Consider the following 12,116-nt stretch of genomic DNA (forward strand, 5'->3'; position numbering starts at 1 on the left):
GGTGAGTGTTTCATTGTCGCTGTATGCTTTTACTATTATGGCTTTTTCCCATAGGTGGATGTTTTCCATATTTGGAGGAAACGCCAGATATCCGCTTATTTCATTTTGTATTAAATTTAATTCTTCTAATAGGTAGGTTGGGTCTATAATACTAGGATGCATTTTCTTAAGATGAGCAAATGTTATTGCATTTTCTAATACTTCTAATCTATCGTAGAGCTGCTGGAGCGATGTCTCTATGTTAGTTAAAATATTTTTAATTAAAAAGTCGTTTTGAATATCATTTCTTTGTTTTGAGTATTCTTTTATGGCTTTGCTAATTTCCTCTTGATTTTTCTTTATGTACCTAATATTTCTTTCAAAATCTTTCATGAAATCCTGCATAATGCTTATTGTTCGTCTTTGATTTGATTTATTATTATTAATTGCTGTTTGGATTGTTTTAATTTCGCTGTTAAACTGCATGGCATCGTTTTGGTCTAAATTTCCTGTAATAGCTTTGATTACCGATCCTAATCCATCTACAAGGCCTCTTTTATTCCTATAACTAGGCCTAAGACCTACTTTTTCTAAACCTAAATAAAGTAGTCTACTTTCTATAATGTTAATGAGGTATTCTATTTGCTTGTTAATTGTTAGATTACTTATAGTACTATTCTGCTTTAATCGCATGGTATAATAATTACTGCATATCTCTATATATATGTCTCTTAAACTAGATGTGTTATATACTACTGCTATATGGTACGTATCTATTTGATACTGTGCCTTAGCTTCCGTTAATACTAGTATCCCATTGTGATTATCTATTGGCTGTATGATTGCTGCTGCGGCGGCGAATCCGAGCACTGCGAGGAGGGAGATGGCGTTCCTGAAACATTTTCAGGTCGCCTTAATAAACGAAAATGAACTCTAATTGTTTTCGCGTTTACGTGTTTTCCTACTATTTCAGCTATTTGTTGTGGGTGAATGCGTATTATTGTGTACGGGCCTAGGTATTTAGGCTCGAGCTTATTATTTCTTGCTGTTTTTGCTACCTGTTTATACACAATGTCGCCAACTTTAAAATTTGCTATTTCTGTATTTTTGTTTGCTTTATCTATTACTTGCTTCTTTTCGTGTGTTAACTTTTCATTTATTAATTTTTGTGTGCTTTCCATTATTTGTTTATGTTTCAGGACATATTCCTGGTAAAATTCTTTTGGGCAATAAAGTTCTAAAGGGTTTCGACTATCAGTATGACCATATAAAAGTTCGAAGGGGGTGAATCCGGTTGCTGAATGGATCGTATTGTTGTAAGCTATGATAGCGTATTTCATGGTGTTAACTGGATCGTCCTTATCTGTGATTCTTTGCACTCTTATCATTTCCGCTAAGGTTGAGTGTAGCCTTTCAATAGGTGAATTTGAATTGGGGTTGTATGGAGTGGTGAAGTGTATGTATATGTTGTGTATTGCACAAATTTCTGTAATTACTTCATTATTGAATTTTGAATCTGAGTCCGTTGTTAGTTTCTTTGGTATCCCTATTACCGAGAATATGTTGAGTAGTGCTTCCGCTATGTGTATACTTGTAGAGGCTGTTAATGGTATGGCTTGAGCATATTTTGTGAAATTATCTATAATAGTAAGAAAGGTTGTACTTCCACTACTATATAAGTCCATGAACATGTGTTCCATAGGTTTATGGGGAGTTTCTGTCAACGAGAGTGGTAGTTTTAAGGGATTGCGTTCGTATTTGCTTTTTAGGCACTTGTCACATTTATTTATAAAGTGTTGTATAGACGCTAGCATTTTTGGCCAATGGTAGTTTCTGTGTATATGTTTATAAGTTTCTTGTATTCCTCTATGTATTGTTTTTCCTTCGTGGTACTTTCGTATAATATCTGTTTGTTCCGAAATGCTTTCTATTAAAGTGACTCTATTTTTACATCGTATTAATTTTGGGCCGCGATTACTAAAGACGTCTTTATAAACGTCACAGAACAATGGGTAGAATTCTTCGTTGTGGAAGAAACAGTGGAAAATTCTGTCTGGGATTGTATGTTCTTTAAGGAATTTTATTATTTGTTCTTTTGTATTATTTATAGGTATCCAAACGTCCTTTATGCTTATTTTTCCTTTTGATCTGTCGTCAATTCTATAATGATTTCCGGGTGTTTTTCGTATGTGGAATTGTTTCGATTGTCTGTCAATGGCGTCATCTATTATTGGTATTTTGTCCTTAGTCGTTTCCATTTCCGTGTTTTGAGGTTGCGGTGTGAGTTCCATATTTATTTGTTCAAGATTTTCTTGACCTTGTTGTAATGGTTCGGGCGTGATTGGTATATTTAATAGGGTACGTATGTCTATATTTGTTATGTCCTCGTCAATGGCTGAGGTACTTGGTTCTGCGTTATTATCCAAAATTCCGGTGTTGTGATGTAATAATTGGACTCTGGAGAGGGCGTCTGCATTTGTGTTAGTTTTCCCTTTTTTGTATTGTACGTCGAAGTTATATTCTGCTAATCGTAGTCGCCAACGCGTGAGTTTTGAATTAGGGTCCTTTATTGACATGATCCACGTTAGTGGGCGGTGGTCTGTATATATGGTGAAACGTTTACCATAAAGGTACGGGCGAAAATATTTAATAGCCCAAACTATGCTGAGTAATTCTTTTTCTATAGTGGAGTATCTTTGTTCTGTATCGGATAAAGTACGTGAAGCGTACGCGACTGGTTTATCTTGGCCTAATTGACCTTGAGAAAGAACTGCACCTATAGCTACATCAGATGCGTCTGTTGTCAAGATAAATGATTTCTGAAAATCTGGATACTGAAGAATTGGTGCGTTAATAAGTACTTCTTTACATTTTTCGAATGCTTGTTTGTATTCTTCAGTTATTTCGATTTTACTGCCTTTTTTTAAGCATTTAGTGAGTGGTTTTGTTAGTTTTGCAAAATCCTGAATGAATTTCCTGTAATATCCCACCAGTCCTAGGAAGGATTTTATTTCTTTTTGCGTTTTAGGGATTGGAAATTTTTTTACGGCTGCTATCTTATCTTCGTTAGGTTGAAGACCTTTATCTGTTAAAGTGTGACCTAGGAATTTTACTTGTTTCTGTAAGAATTCTGATTTATTTAATTGAATTTTTAAGTTATGAGTCCTGAATCTGTCGAATACTTGCTTGCATTTATCTAGGTGTTCTTGTAGGGAAGTAGAGTAGATGATGACGTCATCAAGGTAGGTAAGAACATTATCTATTCCACGTAATACTGAGTCCATTAGTCTCTGGAACGTACTGGGTGCGTTTTTTAGACCAAAGGGCATTCTTAGGAATTCATAGTGACCTCGTTCTATGGAAAATGCTGTTTTTTCTATATCGTTTTCCTGCATCTCTACCTGATGATATCCAGATGCTAGATCAATGGTTGAGAAATATTGTGCGCGCCCTAATTTGTCTAGGATATCATCTATGTTTGGGAGTGGATACTTGTCTTCTATTGTTTTGTCATTTAGTTTTCTGTAATCTATGACAAGTCTGTACTTTTGTTCGCCAGTAGCGTCAATTTTTTTTGGCACAATGTGTACTGGGCATGACCACGGGGAATTACTTTCTCGTATTATATTTTGTTCCAAAAGTTTATTTATTTGTTTTTTTATTTCTTCTTTTTGTTTTGGGGCTTGTCTATAATTTCTTACAAAAATCGGTTTGTCCTCTGTTAGTCTTAGTTTGTGTTTAATTTCGTGTGTAAACGTTAAAGGTATGTCTTCACAATGGAAAATGTCGCGATAATTATAGCACAATTTTTTAATTTCGCGATATTCCTCTGTATTCATATGTTCCGTCCGTAGTCTATTTAAATTGTTTTTTAGTAATTCGTCAACATTAGTGTTATTATTATTTTTTGATTTAATTCTTTTGGGTTGAAATTTTTTTTTAATGTTTAGTCTTTGTAAATTAAGGTGGCAACTATTTTTCAACATTATGGTTCTGTCAGACTTATTAATAACTGTTGTTAACATATTTCCGTTTTTCACTGAGACTATCGCTGGTTGTAATATGAGACCACTTTTTGTTGAAATACCGCTTGAGAAATAATCTCCCTCTTGGTAGTTACACAATAAATTAACTACCTGTTCACATTTGGGTCCTATTTTTGTAAAAGATTTTATATCATCTCTAATGTTAATATTAGCTTTATTTGTGCGAAGTTTCATGTTTTTAATGTCTATTTTACAGTTTAAGGGAACCAGCAGATCTAATCCTAACAAGCCTACGAAGTCCGAATCAAAATTAAAAATTAGAAATTTGTGTATAATATTGTCATTAAATAATTTTTTTGGCAATTTTATATGTGCTACTTGTTTGTGTTTTGATGTGGCATGTGCAGTTTTAATATAATGTGTTTCATTTTCTATTTTTATGTGATCTTTATTTATGATTTTTACAACTTTCGGGCTTATGAGGGATTGTGAGGCTCCTGTATCTATTAAAAATCGCCCTCCTAATTCACTTATATAAATGTAAGGGAGGCGACTGTAGTTTTGTATATTGTTCATGAAAACTACGTTGCTAGGTGTTCTTCCACCTCCAACAGAAAATTTTCGTCTAAGGTTTCCTCATGTGGATTTTCCTCGAGGTCTTCCTCGGAGGGTTGCTGTTCTTCTTCATCATAGTCTATTTCCTGATAGTGTATTTTATTTTTATTTTCCGAATTTTCCGAAAGTTTTTTGAATTTATCTTTTTTCTGGAAAGTATTTGGTTTGTGTTGGAACGACGTTTTATTTGTGCTCGTGGCATTTTTTGAAGGGTTTGATTTATTCTGTTGCATTCGCCTATTGCGTAATTTTGTTTCTTCTTGTTTAGCTACTGTAATCGCTTGTTCTAGGTTTTCTACATGTTTTAATCGAATAAGAATAGCTGTAATGGGATTCAATTTGTCTAAGAACGTATCTAAGGCCATTTGCTCGTAATAGGTACGTTTAGTAGGTTCTATGGATATTAATGTACTAATTTCTAATCTTATCGCCAAATGCTTCTAAGGAATTATTTTCTCTATTTGTTTGAATTAATTCTTGGACCAATTGCAGTTCGGTACGAAATTCGCCAAACTTTCTATGTAATGCGTTTTTAATTTCCGGCCAGGTTTTAGCACCTGGGCTTTGAGATAGCGCCTCAACAGCTCTACCTGTCAATTTATTTCTAATTAAACAACAGATGTATTGATCATCTCTACTGTTTACAATTAAATTTAATGCATTTTCTACACTTTCTATATAAAATGCAAGGGTTCTTTTGTTGCCATCATATGTAGGTAACAATTTCGCGAATGTGGAAAGATCAGCGCATACTGCTGGCTTTTCTTCCACGAAGGACCCCTCACCTAGGTTTTTCTTATCGGAAGCCATTTTAATCTAACGAGTAAAAAGAACACAAAGACAAGGAAGTCGTCACAAATGTGTGAAAATTATTTTCACAACACTAATACCCTGACACTCGTGATACCACAACAATGCGGAACGTGTGACAGGAAAGGTTTTTCAGGGAAGTCTCGGGAGTAAAAGAGTTTTATGCTTACCCCACGAGCATTGCCAATTTGGAGGCTTGAAGATGTTGCGAGTCCGGCTGTCTTCTTAACTGCTGTCTGCTTTCTCGGCTATCTGCTCCCACTGTAGGTTCTTTTCGCGTACGGAGTCGATTTCTTGAAACTTTTTTTCACGAATTCGCTACCGATATACGCGCTTGCCGACTGCGCCAGTTATGTGTGGGGATCGGTAGATAGTCTTTTTAAAAAGAGACTTTAATACAATAAAAGATAATGTATGTGTGTGATCAGCTTGAAGAGCAGGATCGGACTAACTTTAATTCTATCTTGAAGCTTATATATTATCTTATAACAATGGTTCTTATTGCTAATGTTTCCTGGTATCATTACCAGGAAGTTACATGAGTTTTATCTTAATGTCCTAATTATAATAAGGGCCATTGTTTGATGTCGGATTATGGCGACATAACTCCTGTAAAGTCGGTTTTATGGGCGAAGATTTTACGTGACAACGTCTTTTTACGCGCGCGGCAGACCGATTATAGTTGAGTGGGAGAGAGACGCAAGGCATTCGGCGGGCCTCTCTCTCGTTCGGTGACTCATCGTAACGTTACCGGGCGTTACACTTTTTCATAAGTGACTCCCAGCCGCAACCTAATTTAAGACGTTGTCACGTCAAAAATTATGTAATCGAGCGAGGAGAAAAAGAGACAAGTATACTAACGTCGATCTGGACTACAGCTGTCCTGATTCTCATGACACTGTCCACGTTGCAATCAGCGTGTAGTGGCATCTTAGCAGACCATTTTTCCCCGCTCAGAATCAGCTTGCGACAGTTCACGTCATGTTTGCAGTCGTAAAGGTCACATCGTTGGAAGTGGTTGTGTTTCATTGACCTGGAGAGGTTTGTGTTCAATTTTAATTTATTTTATTATGTTTAGTTTTGTTAATATTTTCTGTTATCATCATTTTCAGCCTATATCAATCGACCAAATGTCATCATTCGGTCGATTGATATAGGCTGAAAATTTTGAAAAAAGTGGCGCGAAAAAAGGATGACCTATACTCATGTATAGGTCATCCTTTTTTCGCGCCACTTTTTACGGTCCTGTCAGTCTTATCTATCGCTTTTTTGTGGGACCAGCGGGCTGGTGTATCCATACTTTTCTGTATGTCTATCTGTCTGTTCGATTGTAGATCGATTTTGTAGGCATATCGTTGAAAACTGCCGTTCAAATATAAGCTATATTTAAAAAAAAATCGACTTCCAAATTATTGGTTAATGGGGGTTGAAAGTTTGTGTGAAAATTGTGTCTGTTCCGCTTTCTCTGAGTAATTGACGCGGGCGAAGCCGCGGTCGAAAGTTACTACAGAACTAGGAATTTTACACAATATTGAGAATCTTTTGTACAAATTACACAATACTATGAAATGAAAAAGTGACTATAAATAATTTACCTGAATATAATATCGATGTTCTTGTGATTGAGACAGTGGGACAATATGATTGTGTAATTGAAGATGTGTGAAACGCCAGGACAGACCTCCTCGACGAAGAGAGAAGCGTTCGTGATTGATTGGCTGAAGATGCCGACGCTGATATCGTCACATTCTGGAAATAATGAATCATTTATCAAAAGTTTTTTTGCGCTCAAAATATATTTTACGATAAGCATTGTCTGCCAGTTTACCTATGGGAGTTGAATAAGGTGATAGACAGTGTGCAAGATAGTAGAGAAATAAATTGAATGTGTGGAGCAAATAAAGGAAAAGGCTATGGTTGTGTCGTAAAAGGTGAAACTCGGTACGTTCCCAGTTACATTAGAACTTGTGACATCACAAAGTTCGCGGTCAACCATTAGGATAAAAATTCGATGACCTCGGTGGCGCAGTGGAAAAGTTCTTGCCACTGAACCGAGAGGTCCAGGTTTCGATCCCCGGTTGGGTCATGATGGAAAATGATCTTTTTCTGATTGACCCGGGTCTTGAATGTTTATCTATATATGTATTTGTTATAAAATATAGTATCGTTGAGTTAGTATCCCATGACACAAGTCTCGAACTTACTTTGGGTTGGCTCAATCTGTGTGATTTGTCCTAATATATATATTTATTTATTATTACAACCGGCCGCCTGCTTGACGTCAAACCTCATTGAGCTACTATTGCCTAGCAGCTGTCTTGGCTATGTCTCCCTTAGCCTCCTTGTACGACATCCACGAGAGGATATAGATTGGTCCTATTGTATATAACCACACGCCTCTAGATAATACAATAAAATTCAATCTTACCCGATTCGCTCAAATTCAATTCCTCAGACGAGCTCTTCAGCACAGCTTGATTCGTCTGCCTGGAGACCCGCTTCACCACTCCGAAGCTCACAGCCCTTCTCATCCTACCCTCCGTTACATTCTGTTTGGTCGATTCTAGAAGATTCGACTCGGCGATTATCTCATCATGTAGTTGAACTTTCAATGCTTCATCAATTTTCAATGATTCCGAGTTATTCTTTTCTGGCGTGTCAGGTATGTTTGGTAGTTTTTCTTTGAATGGTTCTATTGGTTTTGCGAAGGTTTCGTTATCCTTTTCAGATTTGGCCCTGTCTGTGTCTTGGTTTTCGTATGTTTGAGGCGCGTCGATGCCGCAGGATGTCTGTGGTATAAAGATCACGATGTCATTATTAAATTATATTGTTATTTAAATAATTTGAAGGATTTTTGTTGTGTAATTTTGTTGCTATCATGAGTATAGGCCTTCCACTTTTCGCGGCACTTCCTACGGTCCTGTGCCAGTCTCAGCCATCACTTTTCCGTGATACAATGTCGTCTGACCAGCAGCTGGATTACAAACCGGTCTCTGTTCCTGTCTCGGCTACCACTCCGTTACTGCTTTCGTCCATCGATGGTCTTTTCTTCTAACCAAGTGTCCCGCCCATTTCCACTATTTACTTACCAGTTAAAGGTAAAAAGTACCAAGTACTCGAAGCATGTGTAGATTACTTACCATACAGGTTTCGATCCATTTCGAAATGTGTATAAAATCCTTTAGATGCAGCATTAAAAAAAAATGTAATTTAAAATTTTACCAATAATTCGTAGGAAATATTTTGTTATAGAAAAATTTAATATATATTTTTTTATAAATTAGTAAGCAAACGAGTATGCAGGTTGCCTGATGGTAAGCAAACACCACAGCCCATGGACACCAACAACGCTATCGGGTAGGCCTACCATGAAACATACACGTATCACGTCATTGCGTCCACACGCTTCCTCTTTCTATTACACGATGCCCACACGATATGAGAAAAAGAGACAGCATGTGGACGTTAGTAACGTGCTACGTGTTTGTATGTTTAGTGATAGGTCTTCTGGTCACCGATAGAAGTTTATTATAAAGTATTATAGATTTCCATTACACAGTGTAGTCACAGTTGACTAAATCTAAATTGGTAGCCACCATAATTCATTTAGTAAACTGTGACTCCACATTGTTTTATAGAGAACTATAATACTATCTACTAAAATTCTTTAAAATATGTTTTTATGTTTCGTTATATATAAAAGAAATTGATAAAATTGGGATGTTGGCGATAGTGTATGGTTAGAAAGCGCCTTAATGCTTATATGCCGCACTGCTCAGTCGTGCTCCGTTTTGACATTTGTTTTCTGTTTGACATTGACGTGTGTAGATTCTGCGTTCATCTGTCAACGGACGTCAAAGCGACGCAGGGCGATTGAGCAATGGGTGGATTTCACGGCGTGTCATTACGATCCGTCAATTTTCTTGAAGAAGAAATAATTTCTAAAATCAATCATTCGTAAAATTGACATTACCATAGTACAGATTCATTATTTCTAAGTCAGATTGCAAAACTAATTCTTGTCTTTGTTAAAATTGGAAAAATTGTAATGACAGCGCGCGGCCACAGCGGTCAAATTATAACATTCTCAGAATCACGTGTTACCGCGGTTTACCTGGCAATCAGGATCGAGTTCGTTGATATTGGGGAAGGCACAACCCGCACCGATGACGTCAGACGTGCGAGACGACACCAGAGGGGGGTCGACTGGCACTTGTGACGTTTGCTCGATGTCTGCGGAAGTTGTTATACTTTTTAAATCGACATTCACTATATGAGTACTTAATGTACAATTAACAACATTCTAGTAATATTATAAAAGCGAAAGTTTGTGAGGATGTATGTTACTCTTTCACGCAAAATCTACTGGACGGGTTGTTATGAAATTTGGTACGTGGGTAGAAAAATGGAATAACATATTCATAAAGTTTTCATGATACTTTTTGGTGGGCGGGTTTTGTTAATAATTATCAATTTTTAAATTGACTTCCCCAATTTTAACTCATTGTAAAATCATCTATCTGCAATGTGTCAGTCTATAAATTCCGTGAATATATATAAAAAATTACTTATTTATTATGATAATAATAAATAAGTATTTTTTTTTTAATTTTAGACCTTGAAAAACAGCCTATTGGTTACTCACTGTTGCTGATATAGTTGTTGAGATAGCTTCTTGAAGTGTGCACTAGTATAGTGCTGGCTGTGTGTGGCGGATCCAGAGGGGGGATGGTGGTGTACTCCTGAGTCGTCTTGTGGGTTCCTTTGTCTGCAGAAGAAATAATTGAACTATATAATCAGTAACATTGTTCATGCCCATTTGGTAAGTAGATAAATATTTTTAATAAATTTGTTGGTTTGTAAACGCTTTATTGTAAAAAGAAAACACATACAAAGAAAGCAGTAAAAAAAGAGATGCACGTATGTTTTTATGTAAAGTAAGTTGACGACCTCGGTGGCGCAGTGGTAAAGTGCTTGCCTCTGAACCGAGAGATCCCAGCCTCGATCCCCGGTCGGGTCATGATGGAAAATGATCTTTTTCTGACTGGCCCGGGTATTGGATGTTTATCTATATATGTACCTATTTGTAATAAAATATAGTATCGTTGAGTTAGTATCCCATAACACAAGTCTAGAACTTACTTTGGGGCTAAATCAATCTGTGTGATTTGTCCTAATATATTTATTTATTTTTATTTTATGTATGTTTGTTACTCTTTCACGCGAAATCTACGGGACGGATCGTTATGAAATTATATTATACCCCTAAACCTTCTTCAGAAATCACACAGTTGAAAATCTCATGAAAATTCGTGCCATAGTTTTTGAGCTTATCGCAAATAGACAAACAGACGCGGCAGAAGACTTTCTTTTATTGCATATTTTTGACAAATTTATTACTTGTCAAAAATATGCTATAATATGACATTTAAAACAAATTAATACCATATCTTTGACGACCTCGGTGGCGCAGTGGTAAAGTTCTTGCCACTGAACCGAGAGGTCCCGGGTTCGATCCCCGGTCGGGTCTTGGATGTTTATCTATATATGTATTTGTTATAAAATATAGTATCGTTGAGTTAGTATCCCATAACACAAGTCTAGAACTTATATTGGGGCCAGCTCAATCTGTGTAATTTGTTCTAATATATTTATTTTTATTTATCTTTATGTAGTACTGTGTGGGTAGTGCGACTTTGCTATTTACATACCACCATCGAGTCGACTTGCACTGAGACGCAGCTAACCAATCACAGCGCGCCGTTGTGACGCAACGTCAACCACACAGCAATGTGATTGGTTCGCTGCATCTCACTTCGAATCGATATTGTGAAGTGAAATGCATACCCGTACTTCGCCGTCTGATATTAATTTCAGTGGTTACACTCACCCTTTACAGTCTTCTTTGAATCATTTAACGATGGTTTCGAATTCTGTAACAAGATAACAAACTATTAGTATTCTTGCTATTCTTTAGATCATCGATGTATAACAACTCAGGTTTAGAGGTTTCATTTCAAGTCTTTATGGCGTGTAGCCGTTTGAAAATCTTATTTTTTTAAATATAAAACACAAACAATAAATAAGGAAAGATACTGTTTAAATAATAATACGGGCATATTTTAAGAAGAGATGAAAATCACGTCACTCAAAGGGGAAGTAAAGGGTTCCAGGAATAGAGGAAGACCTAAGAAGAAATTGATGGAGTGTGTCAAGGATAGTATGAACAGGAGAGGAGTATCAATGGACATGGCAAATGACAGAACAAAATGGAAGGAACTTACATACTGTGCCGATCCCACATGAGTGGGATAAGGTCAAGAAGAAGAAGAGTAGAGATACTGTTTAAATGAATTTCTTTCTTCCTTCTTCTCAACAGTGATCGTTACGAAATCTGATATAGGTATAATAGATTACGCTAGTAGGCAACTGTCATCTGACAGATGTCCACTAGCGTAAATTCAAATTCAAAATTCTTTGTTCAATTTAGGATGATATACATCACTTATTGACGTCAAAAATTACTTAAACTAAGTCAACTGCCGGCTTCCAAAGCGCAGGTGAAGAGGAAGCGGCGCAACAAACTTCACCGCAGCCTTTTCTCCAAGGACGTCAATTAACAAATATAGGTCTTATACATATATTAAAAATTAGGAGGATGAATTTACATCGTTATTCGTCGTCGTAATCTATTGCATATCATATTTCGCTAAACGATAAGCTATT

At 36.4% G+C, this 12,116-nt stretch overlaps 1 protein-coding gene across 2 annotated transcripts in view; it reads right to left on the reverse strand.

Annotated features, from left to right (window-relative positions):
• LOC128681784 (uncharacterized protein) overlaps positions 1-12,116 on the reverse strand; it is a 58,518-nt gene that overhangs the window by 5,397 nt on the left and 41,005 nt on the right. For both annotated transcript variants that reach the window (XM_053765955.2, XM_053765954.2), the window contains exons 15-20: positions 11,281-11,323; positions 10,036-10,158; positions 9,505-9,623; positions 7,819-8,179; positions 6,986-7,139; positions 6,252-6,423 (exon numbers count right to left, since the gene is read on the reverse strand). In XM_053765955.2, coding sequence (XP_053621930.1) covers positions 6,252-6,423; positions 6,986-7,139; positions 7,819-8,179; positions 9,505-9,623; positions 10,036-10,158; positions 11,281-11,323 — 972 coding nt within the window. The remainder of the gene's footprint in view (positions 1-6,251; positions 6,424-6,985; positions 7,140-7,818; positions 8,180-9,504; positions 9,624-10,035; positions 10,159-11,280; positions 11,324-12,116) is intronic.

The sequence above is a fragment of the Plodia interpunctella genome, chromosome 28 (assembly GCF_027563975.2).
Source record: "Plodia interpunctella isolate USDA-ARS_2022_Savannah chromosome 28, ilPloInte3.2, whole genome shotgun sequence".
Taxonomy (NCBI): Eukaryota; Metazoa; Arthropoda; class Insecta; order Lepidoptera; family Pyralidae; genus Plodia; species Plodia interpunctella.